Source organism: Ranitomeya variabilis, chromosome 1, assembly GCF_051348905.1.
Source record: "Ranitomeya variabilis isolate aRanVar5 chromosome 1, aRanVar5.hap1, whole genome shotgun sequence".
Taxonomy (NCBI): domain Eukaryota; kingdom Metazoa; phylum Chordata; class Amphibia; order Anura; family Dendrobatidae; genus Ranitomeya; species Ranitomeya variabilis.
In genome coordinates, this window is record NC_135232.1 from 911,021,088 (window position 1) to 911,046,440 (window position 25,353).

The 25,353-nt window shown below is 44.3% G+C and overlaps 1 protein-coding gene across 1 annotated transcript in view; it reads right to left on the reverse strand.

The window, feature by feature from the left end:
- PRDM5 (PR/SET domain 5) overlaps positions 1-21,928 on the reverse strand; it is a 522,790-nt gene extending 500,862 nt beyond the window's left edge. The window contains exons 1-2 of the mRNA XM_077279028.1: positions 21,856-21,928; positions 21,638-21,747 (exon numbers count right to left, since the gene is read on the reverse strand). Of these exons, the coding sequence (XP_077135143.1) occupies positions 21,638-21,730 (93 nt within the window). The 5' untranslated portion in view covers positions 21,731-21,747; positions 21,856-21,928. The remainder of the gene's footprint in view (positions 1-21,637; positions 21,748-21,855) is intronic.
- Between the last annotated feature and the right edge of the window lie 3,425 nt (positions 21,929-25,353).

Sequence of the window (25,353 nt, forward strand, 5' to 3'; positions counted from 1 at the left end):
CCTTGGCCTTTATTCTGTGCCAAAATTTTCCTGAAAAAGGGGTGGAGCTTTTTGCAAACTCTAACACAAGCTATAGCACCCACATGCTACATGAGGGGTTCAGCTTGGTAGCGTTATGATGAGGAAATCCATCATCGGTTGGTTTTGTCTCCCTTGATTGGGCAGCTAAGACAACGGATGAATGGATTAATTTAATGATGTCACGTAAACCTCAGTTATGTATGGCCTTCCTTTCATGATGCGCTGCCCATGGGGCATCAGTGGCCCCTGTGGTGGCTAGGTGACCTACAGGAGATGGCTGGCTCTTCATTGAGGGCCACTGCAGATTCCTTGCTTCCTTTAATTTCCATTCCAAATGTACAATTTGTGGCAGGGCTCAGTCGGTCATCCATTGTTTTAGGATAAGCAGACAGCCTAAAAATGCTGCTTTACCCAGTATAGAGGAAAACACTGGTGATGCAGCATTGATTAGTACAGCACCCCAGGACAGAGGAGACAAAACTACTAATTGACAATTTTTTAACTAGTTCTTCAGCTTTCCAGATTGCGTATAATTTAAAGTCAGGTATTTGAACAGCCTCAGGCAACATGTAAAAATTGGTGAGATTTTAGTCAGGGGCTTCATTATTTAGAACACTTCCTATTTGTGGGTCCTTGTAGAGATTACATGTGTGCTTATTTGTTGCACGTTTTCATATGGTGGATAGGACACATCAACGTTCCTATCGCTGATAACAAAATGGAAGGCCCAACAACAATTCTTGAATATCGAGTTTGATACTTATGGCATTTCACCTTGCAGACAAAAAATTACAGAAACTAGAGTCCCTTATTGATCATTTTATGGTTGCCAGGAAGGCAAAAACTAAGGCAAGTCCAGTCATTATTAGGGCTACTGGTTTTCACTTGTCAAATGATACCTATGGGTCCAGGTTTTTTAAGGTGCCTGTCGTTGGCTACTCGCAATATTCAGAAACCAGATCATTTTATTAGAATCACAAAAGCTATGAGAGAAGATTTGTTAGTATGGCAAAACTTCTTAAGGTCATACAATGTTAGATTGATAGGCCAGGAGATTTAAGTGCCCAATGTCAACTTGCAGCTTCTATCTGACACTGCTGGCAGTTTTGGTTATAAGGCATCATGGACTCATCATGGTGCTAGACTGCTTCGCCACCTGGGTGGCATGATTATAACCTAATAATTAACCTGATGTTTATCAAGCTTTTTTCATAATAGTTACCAGTGAAATTTGGGGCTCAGAATTGGCTAACAGGCATATTCGATTTAAGACAGATAACATCTCTGTCGTATACACAATGAATTCTTTATCCAGCTCTTCTTTGCTGGTTTTAGCTTTATTGTGGTATTAGGTATTGTGTTGCCTTCAGTTGAACAAAAGTTTTTGTAAATTGTCTCTTCAGAGAAGAAGAGGACTAGAACTTTAGTGCCACCTATTGGAAGTAGCAATCCTAAAAGTCAATATTGACCCTCTAATGAGCCTTGCCACATGACTTAGGACAAAAGCCAAAACCAAAATCCCAATTTGCAAAAAAAGATTTTGTAGTCACATGCATAAGCAGCATCAATAGTAAAAAGTTGGTCCACACAGGGTTAATAGCAGCGCTAACGGAGTGCGCTACACCGCGGCATAACGCGGTCCGTTAACGCTGCCATTAACCCTGTGTGAGCGCTGACTGGAGGGGAGTATGGAGCGGGCGCTGACGGCTGGGAAGTAGGGAGCGACTAATTCTCAGCCGGGCTATGCCCGTCGCTGATTGGTCAGCGACGCGGGATTTCCGGGACAGACCGACGGAAGTGACCCTTAGACAATTATATAGTAGATGCACATCTGCAACGAAATATATATCGAAAAAACACTTTATTGTCACAAAAACACAAACATGATTAAAAACATATTAAAAACATAATAACAATAACCCTGTCGATACAGAAAGTAATCTGTTGTTAATTCTGCTCTTGGGCTCCCTCCGGTGGTTATAAGTGGTAGCGCTGCTGTCTCTGGATCGCAGCATTCATCAGGTGTGTTCACTTTTTGCAATTCTGACTGGGCTATTTAGTCTTGCTTGACCCTTTAGTCAGTGCCAGTTGTCCATTTTTCCTGGAGGATTCACATCCCTGCCTGGTCTCTCCTGCTTTGCTGTTCATTTCAACAAAGATAAGTTCTGGCCTTGATTTTTGCTGTCCACATGCTGTGGGCCTTATTGTTCAGTTCTTTTCCATGTTTTTGTCTTGTCCAGCTTGGTCTGTATAAGGATTTGTTTAGCCAAGCTCGTATCTCTGGAGATGCAGATATACCCTCCATCTCATTAGTTAGATGTGGAGATTTTGTATTTTCTGTGGTGGATATTTTCTAGTGTTTTAATACCGACCGCATAGTACTCTGTCCTATCCCTTCTATTTAGCTAGAAGTGGCCTCCTTTGCTAAATTCTGATTTCAATCTGTGTATGTTTTTTCCCTCTCCTCTCACAGTCAATATTTGTGGGGGGCTGTCTATCCTTTGGGGATTTTCTCTGAGGCAAGATAGTTTTCCCTTTTCTATCTCTAGGGGTAATTAGTCCTCCGGCTGTGTCGAGATGTCTAGGGAGTGAAAGGTACATTCCACGGCTACTTCTAGTTGCGGTGTTAAGTTCAGGGTCTGCGGTCAGTACAGGTACCACCTTCTCCAGAGTACGTCTCATGCTGCTCGTAGGCCACCAGATCATAACAGTACAACTGGCCAACAATGAGTTAACCGCATCTCAGAAGAAGGGAAGGAAAGTGCTGAGCCATTTTTTTTGTAGTCTGTTGTGTTTTTTTTTCCCTCTTTACCTCTGGGTGGCTCAGGAGTTTTGCGCTGGCATGGATGTTCAGGGATTGGCTTCTCGTGTGGATCAACTTGCTGCTAGAGTACAGGGTATTTCCGATTATATCGTTCAGACTCCAGGTTTAGAGCCTAGAATTCCAACTCCTGATTTGTTTTTTGGGGACAGGTCCAAATTTTTGAGCTTTAAAAATAACTGTAAACTGTTTTTTGCTCTGAAACCCCGTTCCTCTGGTGATCCCATCCAGCAGGTTAAAATTGTTATATCTCTGCTGCGTGGTGACCCCCAGGATTGGGCATTTGCCCTGGAACTTGGGAATCTGGCTTTGCTTAATGTAGACACCTTTTTCCAGGCGCTTGGGTTATTGTATGATGAACCTAATTCAGTGGATCATGCTGAGAAGACCTTGTTGGCCCTGTGTCAGGGTCAAGAAGCGGCAGAATCATATTGCCAGAAATTTAGAAAATGGTCTGTGCTGACTAAATGGAATGAGGATGCCTTGGCGGCAATTTTCAGAAAGGGTCTTTCTGAATCCGTTAAAGATGTTATGGTGTGGTTCCCCACGCCTGCTGGTCTGAGTGATTCTATGTCTCTGGCCATACAGATTGATCGGCGCTTGCACGAGCGCAGAGTTGTGCTCACTATGGCATTGTCTTCCGAGCGGAGTCCTGAGCCTATGCAGTGTGATAGGATTGTGTCTAGAGCTGAACGACAAGGATTCAGATGTCAGAATAGGTTGTGTTTTTACTGCGGCGATTCTGCTCATGTTATTTCTGATTGCCCTAAGCGTACCAAGAGAATCGCTAGTTCTGTTACCATCAGTACTGTACAACCTAAATTTCTGTTATCTGTGACCCTGATCTGCTCATTATCGTCATTTTCTGTCATGGCATTTGTGGATTCAGGCGCCGCTCTAAACTTAATGGACTTAGAATTTGCCAGACGTTGTGATTTCCCCTTGCAGCCTTTGCAGAGTCCTATTCCTTTGAGGGGCATTGATGCTACACCGTTGGCTAAAAATAAACCTCAGTTTTGGACACAGCTGACCATGTGCATGGCGCCAGCCCATCAGGAAGATTGTCGTTTTCTGGTGTTGCATAATTTGCATGATGCTATTGTGCTGGGTTTCCCATGGTTACAGGTGCATAATCCAGTATTAGATTGGAAATCTATGTCTGTAACTAGTTGGGGTTGTCTGGGGGTTCATGGTGATGTTCCTTTGATGTCAATTGCCTCCTCCCCCTCTTCTGAAATTTCTGAGTTTTTGTCAGATTTCCAGGATGTATTCAATGAGCCCAAGTCCAGTTCCCTTCCACCGCATAGGGACTGTGATTGTGCTATTGACTTGATTCCAGGCTGTAAGTTCCCTAAGGGCCGACTTTTCAACCTGTCTGTGCCAGAACATACCGCCATGCGGAGCTATGTTAAGGAGTCTTTGGAGAAGGGGCATATTCGGCCATCTTCTTCACCATTGGGAGCAGGTTTTTTTTTTGTTGCCAAGAAGGATGGCTCCTTGAGACCCTGTATTGATTATAGCCTCTTGAATAAGATCACGGTCAAATTCCAATACCCTTTGCCTTTGCTTTCTGATCTGTTTGCTAGGATTAAGGGGGCTAGTTGGTTTATTAAGATTGACCTTCGAGGGGCATATAATCTTGTTCGTATTAAGCAGGGTGACGAATGGAAAACTGCGTTTAATACGCCCGAAGGCCATTTTGAATACCTTGTGATGCCATTCGGACTCTAATGCTCCATCTGTGTTTCAGTCCTTCATGCATGATATATTTCGGAATTATCTTGATAAATTCATGATTGTATATTTGGATGATATTTTGATTTTTTCAGATGATTGGGAGTCTCATGTGAAACAAGTCAGGATGGTATTTCAGATCCTTCGTGATAATGCCTTGTTTGTGAAGGGGTCTAAGTGCCTCTTTGGAGTACAGAAGATTTCTTTTTTGGGCTTCATTTTTTCCCCCTCATCTATAGAAATGGATCCGGTTAAGGTTCAGGCCATTCATGATTGGATCCAGCCCACATCCATGAAGAGCCTTCAGAAATTTTTGGGCTTTGCTAATTTTTATCGCCGTTTCATTGCCAACTTCTCCAGTGTGGTTAAACCCCTGACCGATTTGACGAAGAAAGGCGCTGATGTGACAAATTGGTCCTCTGCGGCTGTTTCTGCCTTTCAGGAGCTTAAACGCCGATTTACTTCTTCCCCTGTGTTGCGTCAGCCGGATGTTTCTCTTCCTTTTCAGGTTGAGGTTGACGCTTCTGAGATTGGGGCAGGGGCCGTTTTGTCTCAGAGGAATTCTGATGGTTCCTTAATGAAACCGTGTGCCTTCTTTTCTCGAAAGTTTTCGCCTGCGGAATGCAATTATGATGTCGGCAATCGTGAGTTGTTGGCTATGAAGTGGGCATTTGAGGAGTGGCGACATTGGCTTGAGGGGGCCAAGCACCGTATTGTGGTCTTGACCGATCATAAGAATCTGATTTACCTCGAGTCTGCCAAACGGCTGAATCCTAGACAGGCCCGATGGTCCCTGTTTTTCTCCCGTTTTGATTTTGTGGTCTCGTATCTTCCGGGTTCTAAGAATATTAAGGCTGATGCCCTCTCTAGGAGCTTTTTGCCTGATTCTCCTGGGGTCCTTGAGCCGGTCGGCATTCTGAAGGAAGGTGTGTTCTTTCTGCCATCTCCCCTGATTTACGACGGGTTCTTCAGGAATTTCAGGCTGATAAACCAGACCGCTGTCCAGTGGGGAAACTGTTTGTTCCTGACAGATGGACTAGTAAAGTGATTTCTGAGGTTCATTGTTCTGTGTTGGCTGGTCATCCTGGGATTTTTGGTACCAGAGATTTGGTTGGTAGGTCCTTTTCGTGGCCTTTTTTGTCACGGGATGTGCGTTCTTTTGTGCAGTCCTGTGGGACTTGTGCGCGGGCCAAGCCTTGCTGATCCCGCACTAGTGCAACCGCTTTTGCCTTTGCCGGTCCCTGAGAGGCCTTGGACGCATATTTCTATGGATTTTATTTCGGATCTTCCGGTTTCCCAGAGGATGTCGGTTATCTGTGTGGTTTGTGACCGGTTTTCTAAGATGGTTCATTTGGTACCTTTGTCTAAATTGCCTTCCTCTTCTGATTTGGTTCCGATGTTTTTTCAGCATGTGGTTCGTTTGCATGGCATTCCGGAGAATATTGTGTCCGATAGAGGTTCCCAGTTTGTTTCTAGGTTTTGGCGGGCCTTTTGTGCTTGCTGGGCATTGATTTGTCTTTTTTTTCCGCATTTCATCCTCAGACAAATGGCCAAACCGAGCGAACTAATGAGACATTGGAAACTTATTTGAGATGCTTTGTGTCTGCTGATCAGGATGATTGGGTGGCTTTCTTGCCATTGGCCGAGTTTGCCCTTAATAATCGGGCTAGTTCTGCTACCTTGGTTTCACCCTTCTTTTGTAACTCTGGTTTTCATCCTCGTTTTTCTTCAGGGCAGGTTGAGCCTTCTGATTGTCCTGGGGTGGACTCTGTGGTTGACAGGTTACAGCAAATTTGGGCTCATGTTGTTGACAATTTGGTGTTGTCTCAGGAGGGGGCTCAGGGTTTTGCTAACCGTCGTCGGTGTGTTGGTTCCCGGCTTCGGGTTGGGGATTTGGTCTGGTTGTCTTCCCGTCATGTTCCTATGAAGGTTTCTTCCCCTAAGTTTAAGCCTCGGTTTATTGGCCCTTATAGGATTTCTGAGATTATCAATCCAGTGTCTTTTTGTTTGGCCCTTCCAGCCTCTTTTTCCATCCATAATGTTTTTCATAGATCTTTGTTGCGGAAATATGTGGTGCCCGTTGTTCCCTCTGTTGATCCTCCTGCCCCGGTGTTGATTGATGGGGAGTTGGAGTATGTGGTTGAGAAGATTTTGGATTCTCGTTTTTCGAGGCGGAAGCTTCAGTATCTTGTCAAATGGAAGGGTTATGGCCAGGAGGATAATTCTTGGGTTGTTGCCTCCGATGTTCATGCTGAGGATTTGGTTCGTGCCTTTCATTTGGCTAGTCCGGATCGGCCTGGGGAAACTGGTGAGGGTTCGGTGACCCCTCCTCAAGGGGGGGGTACTGTTGTGAATTCTGCTCTTGGGCTCCCTCCAGTGGTTATAAGTGGTAGCGCTGCTGTCTCTGGATCACAGCATTCATCAGGTGTGTCCACTTTTTGCAATTCTGACTGGGCTATTTTGTCTTGCTTGACCCTTTAGTCAGTGCCAGTTGTCCATTGTTCCTGGAGGATTCACATCCCTGCCTGGTCTCTCCTGCTTTGCTGTTCATTTCAACAAAGATAAGTTCTGGCCTTGATTTTTGCTGTCCACATGCTGTGGGCCTTATTGTTCAGTTCTTTTCCATGTTTTTGTCTTGTCCAGCTTGGTCTGTATAAGGATTTGTTTAGCCAAGCTGGTATCTCTGGAGATGAAGATATACCCTCCATATCTTTAGTTAGATGTGGAGATTTTGTATTTTCTGTGGTGGATATTTTCTAGTGTTTTAATACCGACCGCATAGTACTCTGTCCTATCCTTTCTATTTAGCTAGAAGTGGCCTCCTTTGCTAAATTCTGATTTCAGTCTGTGTATGTTTTTTCCCTTTCCTCTCACAGTCAATATTTGTGGGGGGCCGTCTATCCTTTGGGGATTTTCTCTGAGGCAAGATAGTTTTCCCTTTTCTATCTCTAGGGGTAATTAGTCCTCCGGCTGTGTCGAGATGTCTAGGGAGATAAAGGTACATTCCATGGCTACTTCTAGTTGCGGTGTTAAGTTCAGGGTCTGCGGTCAGTACAGGTACCACCTTCTCCAGAGTACGTCTCATGCTGCTCTTAGGCCACCTGATCATAACAGTAATCCATCTAATTGGGCATCCTGTGAACATACGGTATGAAACATTCTTTCATGTGTGCGGCCACGCCGTCACCTACAGCTATTCCTTTGAGTTGGCTGCCCTTTGTGCATGCGCGGGCTCAACGATGACGTCGCTTGGTCCACACTGCACCTACCCACGGATATACTTCCAGATTTTAACCCTGCATTGGTGGCTTCATAACAGACACACCGGTAACTGATTGTTATTTGTCTTTACCACTATTTAAGGGCTACGCTAGTCACACACTAACACTTCCCCTGATGAATCTGCATCGCAGCGATACGCATGGGGCTTTCCCACACCCCTTTCTTTCCACCCCCTCTGCTCCTCTTTCCACCCAGGAGCCCCCCTCTCATGATTCTTATCCGGACTCTCAGGATTTGCCTCCTTGAGAATTATTTTGGATAAACTACAGGTTTCTTTGTGGCACGTTGGGATTTATTGGCATTGTATGCAGCTGCCATTCTTTAATTCTTGAGTTTTCTCATACTCTGATCTTTCCATAGTGCCACTCTCCTATCTTTAGTCCATATTAGACATAGCAGGGTTAGTGGGAGTTTAGTTCTGTCCACCCTTTTCTGCATAAGGGACTTTTTTAGTTGGCTTTATATTTATAAGGCACTTATGAGGATGCCAATCTGTTGCCTATGAGATGATGTTTTTTCAGAATAATCTGATATATCTGGTATCAGCAACCTTGTGAATAGCCGACTAGGTAATATTGTGCAGTTATTTATTCTTGTTGTAACATCTCTGTATGGTTATTGACTTGTATCGTCATCTATCTTTTGCCAACTTACGTTTGGATGCGGAAATACAATGGCATGGTTTCAGAGGTTTGGGGTCATACACGCCGAGGGGCAATGATTTGGGTAAGATTAAGTTGGCAAATCTCATTGCTTTTAATAAATCAAACTTGGCCAGATGCAGAAATATTGAGTTTTGTTCCAGGCTGCTGATTATGAGAGAGTTTTGTTTTGTCCGATCATATGGAGGGGTGGTTGTATGTCATCACATGCTGGAGGGTGATAACTAGGATTTGCTTTTGGTGGATTGAGTTCAGTTAAATTCTATTGGTAATGATATTTTCATATCCGGTTTACAGAATGGGATCAAAGATACAGTAGTTGTCTTGGGTGGCAATGGTCGCAGGGTTGAATAGGTGATTTCGACCTCCTCCTGTTGCAGTTTTGACCCTGATGCTTTCACATGCTTACTGTCTTGTGCAGTGACTCTGCATAGAGTGGTGTTTTTGTTTGAGCCATACAGGGTTTAAAATAAAATAAGGTTATATGTGTTATGGCTGGCGGAACGCACAGAGTAAATATATGAGTTGCTATAGGTGCGTTCGCAGCGCAGGGTCCACTGTTGTGAACTCTGTGTTCAGGCTCCCTCTTGTGGTCACTGGTGGTATGGTGTGACTTTTGCTTTCGGCTCCCCCTGGTGGCTTTGCCTGTTATCCTGCTGGTCTCTGGCTATCAGCTGGTTCGTTATCCTCTGGGAGGTTCCTATATAGCTCTGTTTTACTTCCACTTGTTGCCGGCTGTCGATGTAATCAGTGCTACTCAGATTCCTTCTGACTACCTTGCTCCCAGTCCATCCAGGATAAGCTAAGTTTTGTTTGCTCATTTTTTGATCAGCAGTGTTTATCATGTTTTCTGTTCCAGCTTGCTAAAATGTAATTCCCTCGCTTGCTGGTTGCTCTAGTGGGCTGAGTTTCTCCACCGTTAGTTGGTGTGTGGGTTCTTGAAATCTCAGGATGGATATTTTGTAAGGGTTTTTTATTGATCGCATAGACCCCTGCTCTATTTTCTGCTTTCTAGTACTAGTGGGCCTCTTTTGCTGAATCTGATTTCATCCCTATGTATGTGCCTTCTTCTTACTTCACCGTTAATATTTGTTGGGGGCTTCTATATCTTTGGGGATTATTTCTCTGGAGGCAAGCGAGGTCTTTCTTTCTCTTTAGGGGTAGCTAGTTCCTCAGGCTGGCTCGAGACGTCTAGGAATTTTTTAGGCACATTCACCGGCTACTTCTAGTTGTTTTGGATAGGTTCAGATTTGCGATCAGTCCAGTTACCATCTCCCTAGAGCTCGTCCTTAGTTTAATCACTTGCTGATCTATTTGTGATCCTCAGCCACTAGGGATCATAACTGTTGTGAACTATACCTTTTGGCTCCCTCTTGTGGTCACTAGTGATTTGGCACTTGGATTGTCTTTTACCAGGTTGGTACTCACCTGCTTCGTTAGACCATGGGTGTTGCTATTTAAACTTCCTGGATTCTCAGTCCAGTGCCTGGCATCGTTGTAAACAGTTCACTTCTGTTTGCTCCTGTCTTCAGGTCCTGGTTCTTTGCAAGATAAGCTATGTCCTGCTTTCGTACTTTTGATCATTTGCATTGTTCTCTCGGTACTTTCCTACACGCAACCTCCGATCCTCACAAGATCTCCTTCTCTACTCCCCTCTTATCTCCTCTTCCCACAATCGTATACAAGATTTCTCTCGCGTATCACCCCTACTCTGGAACCCTCTACCACAACACATCAGACTCTCGCCCACCATCGAAACCTTCAAAAAGAATCTGAAGACCCACCTCTTCCGACAAGCCTACAACCTGCAGTAACCACCGATCAACCAACCGCTGCACGATCAGCTCTATCCTCACCTACTGTATTCTCACCCATCCCTTGTAGATTGTGAGCCCTCGCGGGCAGGGTCCTCACTCCTCCTGTACCAGTTATGACTTGTATTGTTCAAGATTATTGTACTTGTTTTTATTATGTATACCCCTCCTCACTTGTAAAGCGCCATGGAATAAATGGCGCTATAACAATAAATAATAATAATAATAATAATTGTTCTTATTTTTTGTCCAGCTTGTACAAAATGTGATTCCTGATATCGCTGGAAGCTCTAGGGGGCTGATATTCTCCCCCCACACCGTCAGTCGGTTTGGGGGTTCTTGGATATTCAGCGTGGATATTTTGCAGGGTTTTTTGCTGACCATATAAGTCTTCTTACTATATTCTGCTATTAGTCAGTGGGCCTCTCTTTGCTAAATCTAGTTCATTCTTACGTTTGTCTTTTCTTCTTACCTCACCGTTATTATTTGTTGGGGGCTTGTATTACTTTGGGGTCTTTTCTCTGGAGGCAAGAGAGGTCTTATTTTCCCTGATAGGGTTAGTTAGTTCTCCGGCTGGCGCGAGACGTCTAGGATCAACGTAGGCACGTTCCCCGGCTGCTGTTAGTGTTTGCGCTAGGATCAGGTATATGGTCAGCCTAGTTACCACTTCCCTAAGAGCAAGTATTTATGTTTTGCAGACTTTGCGGTAATCTCTGAGGTCCCCTGCCATTGGGACCATAACACATAACAGTCCACCGTGCAGGAGAGAAGCCTGCTGCTAGAGAAATGGCAGCTGTATATGGCGGTGCAATGTCAGATTAGATGCGAGTTCAGTCACTCGGACAGTATCAGCACGAACTCTGTTGCTTCACAGAGTCGTGAAAAAATTAGTGGGACTAAAACCCTAACTAGGGTTGTGCTTGCTCTGGAACTCTTCTGTGCTAAAAGCACACATGAAGGAACCAGATGCCAAGCCAAGTGACTAATTGCCCCCACTGATGCTAGATGCCTGCCTATGTAATTTCCCACAGCTAACGGACACTCTCCACGTGTAGCCTGAGTGGCAGAGTATTACTGGCGACAAGCATAAAACACAAATGATACTAGCACATGGCCGTGCAGCCATGCAAACCTTTTATAGCTGCAGCAACTTCAGGACCTTCCTAGAGGACCAATGGGAGCTGCTACAGGACCTGAGCATGTGACCCCCGACCTGCAATGAGAGGTCCTCCCTTGGGCATGCTCAGAAGGGGAAAAGCAGGACTTAGTCCCAGAGACGTCCGCTCGCCACTGACCTGTACTGGCTACAATGGCTGAGCCTGGAAGAGCAGCAGTAACCAAGCACAGTGTATCTGCCCTAGCTAGATGCTGGGACTGATATCTCTGCTGAGCAGACTCCACTGCGGCTGGAGAAGAATGGGGGGCTGCAGCGGAGGTGGTTTGAGATTCCCCCTGTGCAGCGGTGGGAACTCGACACCTAACAATATGTTGTTTACGTTAATAATAAAGCTGTGGCCATTCTTTCACCCAACAAAAGTTTTTTGTCAATTTTCATTAAATATAAGACTTTGTAATTTGTTGATGGTAAATGGAAGCAGTCTCGTGGTCCCAATAGCAAATGAGCATAGGACTGTGAGGGTTTAATACAAAAAGTAATAACAAAGCTGTTACTTGTGCTCTATGCATGTGCAGGATGCAGGATTTGTGGATGTATTTTGAGGGAGAGTCAAAATGTGTTTATAAGTTAATAGGAAAGGTTACCCCAGCCTCATTAGCTCATTGTGTGGACCATTACCCACTCTACCTTCCCTTTATTTTGAATGTGGTTTGTGAAAACAAAAATCAGGTTTTGAGTTATTTACATTATTATAATTAATAAAGCTGTGGCCATTCATTCATGCAACAACAGGTTGTTTCTGTCAAAAGTGTTTGCCCCCTAAAACTAATAACTGGTTAGGCCACACTTAATATCAACAACTGCAATCAAGCGTTTGTGATAACTGGCAATGAGTCTTTTACTACACTCTGGAGGAATTTTTGCCCACTAATTTTTGCAGAATTGTTGTAATTCAGCCACACTGGAGGGTTTCCAAGCATGAACTGCCTTTTTAATGTCATGCCACAGCATCCCAATCTGATTAAGGTCAGGACTTTGTCGCGGCCACTCCTAAGTCTTAATTTTGTTTTTCTTGAGCCATTCGAAGGTGGACTTGCTGATGTGTTTTGGATCATTGTTCTGATGTATGACCCAAGTGGGCTTCAGCCTGAGGTCTCAAACAGATGGCCAGATATTCTTCCTCAAGATTTTTCGGTAGACAGCAGAATTCATGGTTCCATTTACCACAGCTAGTATTCCATGTCCAGAAGCAGCAAAAGAGCCCCAGACTATCAACACCATATTTGACTCTTGGCTTTGTTAGGGGTCGAGTTCCCACCTCTGCACAGGGGGAAATCTCAAACCATCTCCGCTGCAGTCTCCCATTCCTCTCCAGCCACAGTGGAGCCTGCTCAGCGGAGACGTCGGTTCCAGCGTCTGGCTCAGCCTGATACAGTGCGGATGGTTACTGCTGCCTTTCCAGGCTCAGCCATTGTAGCCAGTACTGGTTAGCGGCGAGCAGACGTCTCTGGGACTAAGTCCTGTTTTTCCCCTTCTGAGCATGCCCGGGGTAAGTCCTCTCATTGGAGGTCAGGGGTCACATGCTCAGGTACTACAGCAGCTCACATTAGTCCTCTAAGAAGGTCCTGTAGTTGCTGCAGCTATAAAAGATTTGCAAGGCCGCACGGCCATGCGCTAGTATTAACTAAGTTATGTGTTCTGCGCCAGTGTGGTCATATGTATGTAGTTTCAGGGTTCGGCTGAAATAAGACACTAGAATACAGGCACCTCCGGTGAGGAGTTTGGCGTGTGCTATTCTGACTGCATGACCACTGTTCGCTCTATTTGGTAGCTGTGTTCCTCTGTGAGGTTAACAGGGCACAGCGTTCTCTTGTTTTAAGTGACTCTGTGAAGTAACAAAGTTCACTTATGCCGCCATATAGTACCGTCAGTTACTAGCAGCGGGTTTTACTCCTGCATGGTGGACCCCGGGTTGCAAACGCACTTATTACTCTATAACTATATATTTGGTGCATTCCACCAAACCCTAACAGGCATGATGTTTAGTGTTGAGCATTCCGATACTGCAAATATCGGGTATCGGCCGATATTCGCTGTATCGGAATTCCGATACCGAGTTCCGATATTTTTGTGATATCGGAAATCGGAATCAGAAGTTCCTATAAGTTCCCAGGCGTGTGCGGTGCGTATGGTTCCCAGGGTCTGGAGGAGAGGAGACTCTCCTTCAGGCCCTGGGATCCATATTCATGTAAAAAATAAAGAATAAAAATAAAAAATATGGATATACTCACCCATCTGGCGGACTCTGGACCTTAGCGGTGTAACCGGCAGCCTACGTTCCTAAGAATGAAGTGAGTGTAGGACCTGCGATGAGGTCGCGGCTTGTAATTGGTCGCGTGAGCGGTCACATGAGCGGTCACGCAACCAATCACAAGCCACGACGTCATCGAAGGTCCTTCACTCTGCATTCTTAGGAACGGAGGCAGACGCTTGCAGCGGTGACAGCCAGAGCTCGTCCGAGGGTGAGTATATCCATATTTTTTATTTTTATTCTTTATTTTTTACATTTATATGGATCCCAGGGCCTGAAGGAGAGTTTCCTCTCCTTCAGACCCTGGGAACCATCCAGGATCACTTCCGATATTTGTGTCCCATTGACTTGTATTGGTATCGGGTATCGGTATCGGCGATATCCGATATTTTTTGGATATCGGCCGATCCAATCCGATACCGATACTTTCAAATATCGGAAGGTATCGCTCAACACTAATGATGTTCCTTTTCTGAAATGCTGTATTATTTCTACGCCAGATGTAAAGGAAACAAACACCTTCCAAAAAGTTAAACTTTTGTCTCTTCAGTCAATAGAGTATTCTCCCAAAAGTTTTGGAGATCATCAAGATGTTTTCTGTCAAAACAGAGATGAGCCTTCATGTTCATCATTGCTCAGCAGTGGTTTTCAACTGGGAACTCTGTCATGCAAGCCATTTTTGGACAGTTTCTTGCTTATGGTGGAGTTATGAACACTGGCCTTAACCGAGGCAAGTGAGGCCTGCAGTTCTTTGTATGTTGACGTGGGGTCTCTTGTGACCTCTTGGATGAATTATTGCTGTGCTCTTCGGATCATTTTGGTTGTTCTGCCAATCCTGGGAAGATTCACCACTCTTCCATATTTTCGCCATTTGTGGATAATGGCTCTCACTGTGGTTCTCTGGAATCCCAAAGATTTAGAAATGGCTTTATAACCTTTTCCAGACTGATAGATCTCAATGACTTTGTTTCTTATTTGTTCCAAAATTTCTTTGAATAGCGGCATGATGTCTAGATTTTAAGAATCTTTTGGTCTACTTCGCTTTGTCAGGCAGGTCCTGTTAAAGTGATTCTTGATTGAGGACAGGTGTGGCAGTAATCAGGCCTGGGTGTGGTTAGGGAATTTGAACTCTGCATTCCAAAGACATGATAAACGACAGTTAATTTATGTTTTTAAGGGTGGCGGGGGTAATCACTTTTTCAGATGGGGCTCTGTAGGTTTTGATTTCCTTTTCTCTCAATATTAAAGACATTCATTTAAAAACTGCATTTTTTGTTTACCTGTGTTATCTTTTTCTAATATTTAAATTTGTTTGGTTATCTGAAACAATTAAAGTGTGACAAACATGCAAAATAATAGGTAATCAGGACGGGGCAAACACTTTTTTCACACAACTGTATATGGTTTTGTTATTTGTTGAAGAAAAATGGGAGCAGTCCTTAGTGGCTGATAAAGAGACCCGGGTAGTATAAAAAGCTTGCTATTTATTACCATCTTTTCAGTTAGCCATTAAAAGCTATCCACCACGGAGGACTCTCAATATTTATTATTTTTTCTGTCCAATGACTAACACAGTACAAAGATAGATTTTTCACATAAACCAGAAGGAACGTTTCACCTGATCAAATGTTGTAATGCAGAGTCCTTGTACATAGGCACATTAAAATGGCATCAGAAATATAGCTCTGCTGTACTGAGTCAAAGATTTCCAAAGATTTCTGGTGGCACTATATACACTTTGAGCTGTGAAAGCACATTTTATTTTGACACATTATTTTTTTATCAATAAAGTATGGAGTCCCCAAGTGATTGCTAAAATTAAGAATCTCAGGCCCAACAGTGTCTTTCAATGTGAAGTCACAAGAGTCTGATATGGCACAAATCTCTGGTGAGCACCACAATCCTCTTGCATGGATAGTCATGGATATTATAGTCTAGACGCTCAATATTAAATTTAATGACATTTCTAATCATTCATAAGGTTTAAAGCCCCTAATAGAATACATATTGTATTTATTTTATTGCTATTTTACTGCACAAATGTTCATTTTGCTGAGTACAATTACATCAATACGAGAGAGTAATATTGCCTATCTATCTGTCACGACTGTCAGAAACCACAGGTCAATAAAGGCTACCTCAGACAGATTTGGTACCAGCCACTCCATCTGACTGATTCCAGAGGAACCCCAGCCTTCAAACTTTAGCAAGAAGTAGGAAGCAGCAGGGATCCTAGGAGACTTTAAAACGCAATCCAGAGTAAAATTCCTTATTTATTGCTTAAAATAGGACAAAAAAAAGTCACCGACTACAGTGACTGTATGGTTAGTGGAACTCCTAAGGTGAACCCGCAGGACCGTGACAACGAACATCCCAAGAGTGAGCTGACCTGGTGGACCACCCCCTATACAGGGAGCGTCAGGGGCAGGCCCAGGAGAGACTATTGCCGCAGAAGCTGATACCCGGGGACAGGAGGTAGGAGACACACGAAAAGGAAGACGAGGAAACAGGTAGCAGAGACTGGAGACTACAGGAAGGGCTGCTAAGGATCAGACGGGACGGCGGAGGAGGAACACAGGGGAGGAACTGGAGAAACGGAACAGGCAAGGAGCAAACAGGTAAGAACAGATGGCACTAGGAGAGAACACAAAGAGGTGACAGGGTAGAGTAGCACAGGATACAAGGCAGGACCCAATACTGGGCTGACAGACAGGTAGACAGAGAAGCTCAGGGAAGCAAGCGACCTGGATCAAGCATGAAACACAATTGACGGACAGGCACAGAACAGGGGGAGAGGCTACCTGATATAGAAAGAGTTCCGCAGGACTTCCGGGTCAAGAACCTCCAGGATCATAGAAAGGAGGAATGGAGCGGCCAAAGACCAGCCCGTGGAGATGCGCGTGCACTGCTGGAACTGGAAAGTGAAGTGCGCACGCGCCTCCGACGAGAATCAGGAGCCGGCGACGAGACATGAAGAGTGGAGATCGGGCGATGCACACACTCACCAGGAGCTCACAGGGATGGGTGAGTATGTCGGAAGCTGCAGGAAGATTCGGCAGATGCGGCAGCAGTGCGCAGGGATGGGTAAGTATGTCGGGAGCCAGGAGGGGAAGCGGCAGGTGTGACAGTACCCCCCTCCTTACGCCCCCTCTTCCTAAGATTAGAAAGAAACCTAGCTAATATTCAAGGAGCTTGGATTTCTCCCGAGGCACCCAAGACCTCTCCTCAGGACCAAAGATGCTCCAATCATTTAAAAAGAAGGTTCTACCTCGAGACCTCTTCATAGCTAGAATGTCCTTAACTTCAAAGAGATCCTGTGAGGAAACAGGGAGAGGTGAAAGGCCAGTGGTGGCGTAGAATTGGCTGAGTATGACTGGCTTAAGTAGGGAAATGTGGAACTAATTGGGAATGCAAAGCAAGGCGGGTAACCTTAACTTGTAGGCAACATCGTTAATACGAGCTACAATTTCAAATGGACTGATATACCGTGGACCTAGTTTATATGAAGGACTCTTTAGATGGATGAACTTGGAAGATAACCACACTTTATCACCAGGTTGGAAAGATGGAGAATCCAGGCACCTCTTGTCGGCATATCTTTTATCTCCAAGTCGTTCGAGTGCGGTTTTGGTCTCCTGCCTGACCCTGGAGAACTCCTCGGACAGAAGATCGGCCGTCGGCACACCCGAGTCAAGGGGTACTGGCAGAGGAACACCAGGATGTTGCCAGTAAATGATAAAGAAAGGCGACTTGGAAGAGGATTCGCCAACATGGTTGTTGTATGCAAACTCGGCCCATGGAAGCAAACTGGACCAGTCGTTCTGGTGGACAATAGAGAAATGATGGCGATAGGAGACCAGGTTTTGATTTTTGCGCTCTGCCTGACCATTAGATTGAGGATGCTAAGCAGAGGAGAAGTCTAGTGTCACGTTCATCAGTTTGCATAATGCTCCGCAGGACTTTCCGGTCAAGAACCTCCAGGATCATAGAAAGGAGGAACAGAGCGACTAAAGACCAGCCCATGGAGATGCGCGTGCGCTGCTGGCGCTGGAAAGCGAAGTGTGCACGCGCCCCCGACGAGAATCAGGACCCGGTGACGAGACAGGAAGAGAGGAGGTCGGTCAACTCGCACACACACTGGGAGCATGCAGGGAGGGAGTATGTCGGGAGCCAGGAGGGGAAGCTGCAGCTGTGACAGTGGTCGTGCCATGATTAAGAATTATATTGTTCGAAACGCTTAGGTTTCGACTTTAAATATGTCACTATAGTCCATGATTTTAACATGTTGTTTTTACTCACAAGTGCTAGATTGCATTTTGGAGTCTTTGAGGATCCTGAAAGCTTCTTCCATCTTTTTAGTTTCACCAGTGAGTCAGCAGGTTCCTTGCACTGTGCATGCCTCAAGAATTATACTGGTGTGCTACATCCTTTTTTTAACTCTTTAACCCCTGCACAGGGATTTGGCCTTACAACAGGGTCCACTGCATTGCTTCCACAAAAGGTTGAACCACAGTCAAAAAGGGTCACCAAATAAGGTCAAAACCAAGAGGTCACATCAGGGGTAAAATTGTAAAGTTAGTGGGTAGTCAAAAGTCAAGCCTAGGTCTAAGAACAGGAAGAAAAAAAAACAAACAAACAGGAGCACAGCAGTATACATTGGGACAACAATGCTATTGACTAGCAGTGAAAGTCAGAGCTTCAGAGGCTCAAATAGCTGACTTTTCAGACCAGGACTCTGGGGAAGATGTGATCAAGGACTAGATTAAAATCAAACCCATAACTCCCTAATGGGGCAGCACCAAAAGTCGCAAGGAAAAAATAGAACTGACGCAAGCATTAAAGCTGATGCCCAGCAGCCAAAGCTGAGACAGAGGAGGCATGTATCGGCACAGAAATTACACTACCTCAGTGATATATGATATTAACCCTAGTTTGGCAATAACCAATGAAACTAAATATATTCTCTGACTGATATTGCAAGATATATTGTCATTGAATAATATTCTTAGTAGAGATGTTTGAATCTTTTGAAATTTGAATTCACCAGGATTTTCAAATTTGATTTGCAGCAAAATGATTTGCCACAAATTGCAATACTGCGAAGCCTCTAATTGCCCTGAATAGACGTGTAACACTTGGAGGTTTCATTGGGCAAAATCCAAACCTATTCAAGTCCTTTAATACAAACATAGATTAAGTAATATATGTGACCTCACTATAGAAATGTATGGTAACGAATGTTAACCATTTAATTACACAGTACACTTACAGACTTTACATGTTTTCTGTAATTAAATATTGTCCAAAAATAATGCCTCAAACAACTCCACTAGCTATTTACAATCACTTATAACATGGTAACTTTGGCCAAAGTACAGGTTGCACAGCCAAAGTGCCAATGTCGCTGCTACAGAGTAGCGTAATGCAAGTGCATGGGGTAATATGCAATCAGCACTAATGGCAAAAAAGAAGCAAGAAATCCAAATGGTTATAACTTTTTGTCATAGTCACAGTATTTTGCAGATCATAATGCAACACTATACACCTGCATTACTCTGTATTATTGCAGCGGCATGAAGCAACCTGTGTCATGGCTAAAGTCACCATGCATTCCCAACTAGTGATGGGTGATCCCCTGGATGTAAGGTGAGGTTAACTTTCTTAATTTAAATAACAAAGCAAAACTGTATGTATTTTTTTCCAAATAAATAAATAAATAAATAAATAAATAAAGGACTTTATTCATGCTGTATGTTCTTTTATTATATGACTATGGGATTAGTAATGGATAGGTGTCTTATAGACGCCTCTCCATTATTAACCCGTGGTCTTGATGTCACCTGATAATACAAAGGTGCCATCAACCCCACAGGGCAAGTGGGAAGAGCCGGGCAAAGCTCCATAATTGGCACATCAAATAGATGCACCTTTTCTGGGGCGGCTGTGGGCTGATATTTTTAGGTTGGAGGGGGCAATATCCATGGCCCATAACCAGCCTGAGAATATCAGTCCCCAGCTGTCTGCTTTAATTTGGCTGTTTTTAAAAAATGGGGGCACATACCCTTATTCAGGTGTATTACATTGAAAAGCCACCTCCTCTATACGCTTCACAGCACAGAGTAAGGCCCAGGATCACATTAGCATTTAGTATCTGATGTAATATGCTAATGACATTGTCTCAAACTCTGCTATGAGCTGGAGCTCAGTATCAGTGCACTGTGCTCCGATCCTCTCACATGCGAGAATTGAATCACAGGTGAGGGGAAGAAGGAGAGATTCAATCTCTCCATCTTTTCCATTGCTTGTCTCGGCGTATATCGGACTGCACTTGGATGACAGGGGTACGCTTGAGCACACTTAGGAGCATGGGTAATACAAAAAGATTTATTTATTATTAATACCTACTGGGTTCATGTTTTTTTCTGGGTTACGTGCATGGATGCAAAACTACTTGCACTAGAAGACTAGAGGGATTTTCATGATATAAATTCCCAGATATACTAATGCACGCTGCACTATACGATTTATGCCCCATCTGTAACATTCTCCTGTTTGTATATGTGCTACTACTGCACTCCATTATATATGTGTATATATATATATATATATATATATATATATATATATATATATATAATATTATCTGATTATCACATTTTGATGGATGTGCTGGCTGTGCGGAGCTGCATTGAAGTATACATGGGGGGATTGATACATTTGACTTTCCATGCATATTATATGACCTTGTGATCAAAAAGTCTACATGTTGTGAGGATTACTAAATCCATATCCATGTTACCTAGTGTTGTTCCATTTTTAGCTACTTATTATTAACCTCATGGAGAATTTTATTGGTACTTATATGGCACACATTTGATCTGCTACTATTGTGTTATCTTTGTGATTAATAAAATGTATGGATTTTTTATTGAACTTATTGAAGTTTTGTTGACTTCCTTTTTTGATGGGAGATATATGCAGTATGGAGTCCTCTCCGTGATTAACCTATCATATTTAAGGTCCTGAAATTCTTTTGAGTAAATTGCACTTGGATGACATCCGAGTGCAGCTTGATGTTTTGCACACACCCATTGATATGAGTGGGTGCGCGCTATGCGAGATATATGGCTAATCACATCATGCTGTGATTTTTTTGAGAAAAAATTAGCAGATTTGCTCATCAAGTCACTGAATAACACTAGTCTGTGTTACATGCCAGTGTAAGAGAGCCCTAAAAGATGCTATCGGTGGAGCTGCTGCAAGATTAGATCGCGAAAACGGTAGCGATGCTGCTTCAGGAAAATGGCCTCATGCGTTTTCCTGAAGCGGATTCACCTAGGTAAAGTCGGTGACTGTGTTGGCTTCTAAAGGACACAGTGTGCACATAGCCTAAGTGTGAATTCACACTAATGGAGCAAACGGCCTTACATCTGCAACAGACCTGTAATTTGGCCTAAAATGAATTTTTTAACTGAATTCTTTGAATGGGATTTTCTAATCCCTTTCACTACAATGTAATACCAGACATCTGCAGTAAATAAAAGGCAGCAAAACTGCCCAAAACAGGCAAATTCCCCCTGATGACTACCATGTACAGTAGAAGAAGCACAGTAAATATTACTGTCCTATGCCAAGCCACAAGAGGACGCACTTTGTATTAGAGTGTGTCCACAAGAGCTTACAATCTAGGGAGTGTGAACATTTCCCGGTAACATGGGACGTGGGCATGAGGCATACCCTGGAGCCTCCTTTCCAGCATGGAGCTTCTGTGTTCTTCATGTGTTGATGTGGCAGCTGAATCCTACAATGACTACAAGACGCCGCTTCGGGGTATCTGTGCCACAAGCCAAGGCTTTAATGTAAAAGGACACAAACCTTTTTCACTCTCCTGCTGGTGTATATCCCCATCCCGTCCTGGACTTGGGAAGACTTCAGAGAAAATCTGTCTGGCACATACATGCCTAGCATCTTTATGGCTCTGCTAAGTAAAGAATTCAGGGCACCATTAAAAATAACTAAATAATAGTAGATCTTAAGCAGGTCCTTACCAATAACTATACAAAAGTGTGTTTGTCTGAATGTTTATTACTTATCTGTGGCTGTGTAGTTCCTTTCTCATGCTGGATTTCATGCCTGCATTCCTGTGGGAGGGCTAGCAGTGTGAAGTGACGTGTGCTTTCTACTCCCCCCATCCTTGCCCTCTGCAAACTACAACTCCCGGCATCCAAAAGAGGGGGAAGGCCTTTACTGCATTCAGCTACATGCCTGCTGGATAATCTAGAGTAAAAAAGCAGTAACATTGCATCCTGTGTCATGTCACCCAAGGCGAAATGCATCATTTAGGTCTATGATCATGATAAATACCATATTCTTTACACGTACTGTATACTGCAACTGTCCCTGTATATTTACACTAAAACATAACAATTATTACACAGTTACTTCAGAACAGAAGAAATACAATTATATAAATCATGGGAAATTAATGTCAACTTGCAAGGGCCTACATAGAAATCATGAGGCACCCTAACAAGAGTTCGCATTGCTCCCCCTCCACCCTATGAAAAAAATATATTCGCATTATGACATGGTCTCTCACAGCACGTCGCACAGTATGATGGCCCCTCACAGCCTCCCAGACAGTATAATAGCTTTTTGCAGCCCCCCACACAGTATGATGACCCCCACACAACCACCCATATAGTATGAGGGTCCAAGATTTGCACCATTTATTTGCCCCAAGAGACACAATGACTCCAATAAAGTCACATTTTAAGCCAGTAAGGAGGGTAGTGGAGATATATGACATACATGTCACAAATGTGAAGATCATGGCAAGAATTCACATGAAGATCAAATGGCCCAACACAAGTCCAACAAGAACGTCTTTCAAACTAGATAAAACTAAGAACAAAAAAACATATTGGTTGTTTGCAAACATGTGAATAGCAGACAGGATTTGATAATGAAAATATCAATAAGGTTAATCCTATTGGTTTTGATATCGCTTGTGAAAATATGCCCAAATAATTGTGGTTAGGATATCTAACAAGTTCATAGAAATTTTTTCCAGAGCTGGAACACAGAATCAGCATTATGTCACCATTATTAATTTCATATAGGGTAATCGATGAGGTATGTTGTTCCATATTCTCAAAAAAGACCACATGGTCACCCACGAGCCGAGATATACATTTGAAGAACTTGGTGCATAGGGACTGCCCGCATTAGGAAGTAGACCTATGAATTTTTTAGGTGTCTGAAACAATTATTTGAGACTTTTTTTCACAAGTGAGATCCAAAATACCGTATTTTCCGGTGTATAAGACGACTGGGTGTATAAGACGACCCCCCAACTTTTCCAGTTAAAAAATAAAATCTTCTTAAAAGTCAGGGGTCTTCTTATATGCCATGTGTAGTCTTATAGGGTCGGTGAATAATGTGCCTTTTGGGGGGGAGTGGTCCCGATGACGAAGAGAGGGGGCGTCTCACAGGAAAGTGTGAATGGAGTTTCCCCCTATTACCTCATTGTAGCAGCATGGGGTCTCTGTGCTGGGGAGCGGCGGCGGCTGCTCCTCTTTGTGCCGCATGGGTGCTGTGCTGTGGGGCGGCTCCTCTTCGTGCAGCGTCGGGGCTCTGTGCTGTGGGGCGGCGTATCTTAGTGCAGAGTTGGGGCTCCTCCGGCATCTCCTTAAAGCCCGGAGGCACCGGCAGCTTCATTGCTGTGATGCGGTGGCCTCCGGGAAAATGGCCGCTGGGGACGGCGCATGGTCAGATTCAGATCTCGTCTCCCGAGCAAACCAACTGAATTGTTTTAAGCAATACATTTTTATTAAGTTTTAAACCGATACAAGTCATACAGTCAGCACAGAGATAGTAGAATCAGTAATAGGTACATCACATATGACTTGGTTCCTAGAAAAAAGGAAGAACCAAGGAGAACTGTAGTATACAAAATAGGGATCATATGAACTAAGGGGGGAAGGAGGGGGGTGGGGTGAGAGGGAAAGGTATACATTGGACCATGAAACATTAACTGATTTTGATCCTGCGGTAATTATTCAAACCAACTGACTTGTTCAGCTCACACTGCGCTGCACTGTACAGATGAGTCGCAGAGTACGCAGAGAAGACAGAAGCAGTTTAATACTACATCTGTCTTCTCTTCTGCCGGTAAAAAATGCTCAATGAGCTGAATAGAAGCTTTGCACAGCAGAGGTTTACATCAGATCCAGAGTTTACATGATTGCTTGGTCTCTGCCTAACAAAGAGCTACTGGGTCCTAGTTTACCCAGACCAGCTCTGCAAGTGACTTATTACTGAATGGTTTCCCTGTAATTGAGGGTCCTAAAGATGCCTCATATAATAATAACCCCCCTAAAAATAAATAAATAATTAACATAATACAATACCATTTTATCACAAATGTTAAAGGAAAGTTGTCAGGTGTTATAACACTGTTTAACTGCAGATATTGAGTTAATCTGCAGGATAATAGCGTTATAGCTGGTGTACTGTAAGTGAGAAATTGTAGGATGCTAGCAGGTGCGTAAGATGCAGTGACGCACAGGAGGCACAGCAAGGGTAAACAGGTTCTTTATATATAGGAACAGTAATGGCACAAGCAGGGGGGTACAGGATGTGATTGGAGGATTGGGAAAGTCAAATGCAATAGAATATAACAGGTTAACTTATCAGTCTCTGTGCGCTGGAGGAAGGTGGCTGAAAGATCCCTCGGCGGCACCACAGGTGGCGCAAGATGTCTCCGATCCGGTCCCGCAGATGAGCGATGCACTTTCTCCTTGCGACGACAAATCCTCCAGGCTCTTTGGCATGTGATCTCCTGATCCATGCGCACGGTGGTGTAGAGGTGATAGTCAGCGGCAAAGAAGAAGAAGCAGAAAGTTGAATGGGCAAGGCCCCAGTAGCAGTACACAGTCCAGCGGACACAGCCACAGGCATGGGCCGGTCCTTAGCAGGCACTGCAAGGATGGGACTAAGCAGTGCCTCAGCGGTGGTGAGCAGAGCCAAGGTACGTACTCTATCCTGGTCACCAGGGGCGTAACTACCGCGGTCGCAGCGGTCGCCATTGCGACCGGGCCCCGCAGGTCAGGGGCCCCGGGTTGGCAGGTCAGTGCAGGGCCGGACTAGCCATCGGGCACTTCTGGCAAATGCCAGAAGAGCCGGTGCCAGTAGTGGGCCGCTGCACTGTTCCCCCCCGCCCCCCGCCAGTGCCGCCGCCGCTGCCGCATTTAACTATACCGGCGTCTATGACACCGGTATAGTTCAATGCAATGATGTCGGAGAGAGCGTCACCTGACGCCCCCTCTCCCATCATTCCCCGCTCTGCCTCTGACAGTACACTGCGGGTGCGCGATGACGTCATATCATCGCGCACCTGCAGTGTCCTGGGCAGACTGCAGCCGCCGGGAGCAGCGCAGGCAAGAGGAAAGGTGAGGAGAGTTTTTTTTTTTTTCTTTTTAACTGGACTGTGGGGCCATTATCGGGGAGGGGGAGATGAGATGTGCGGGCTCTGCTGTATATATCCCTGTGCGGGCTCTGATGTATATATCCCTGTGCGGGCTCTGCTG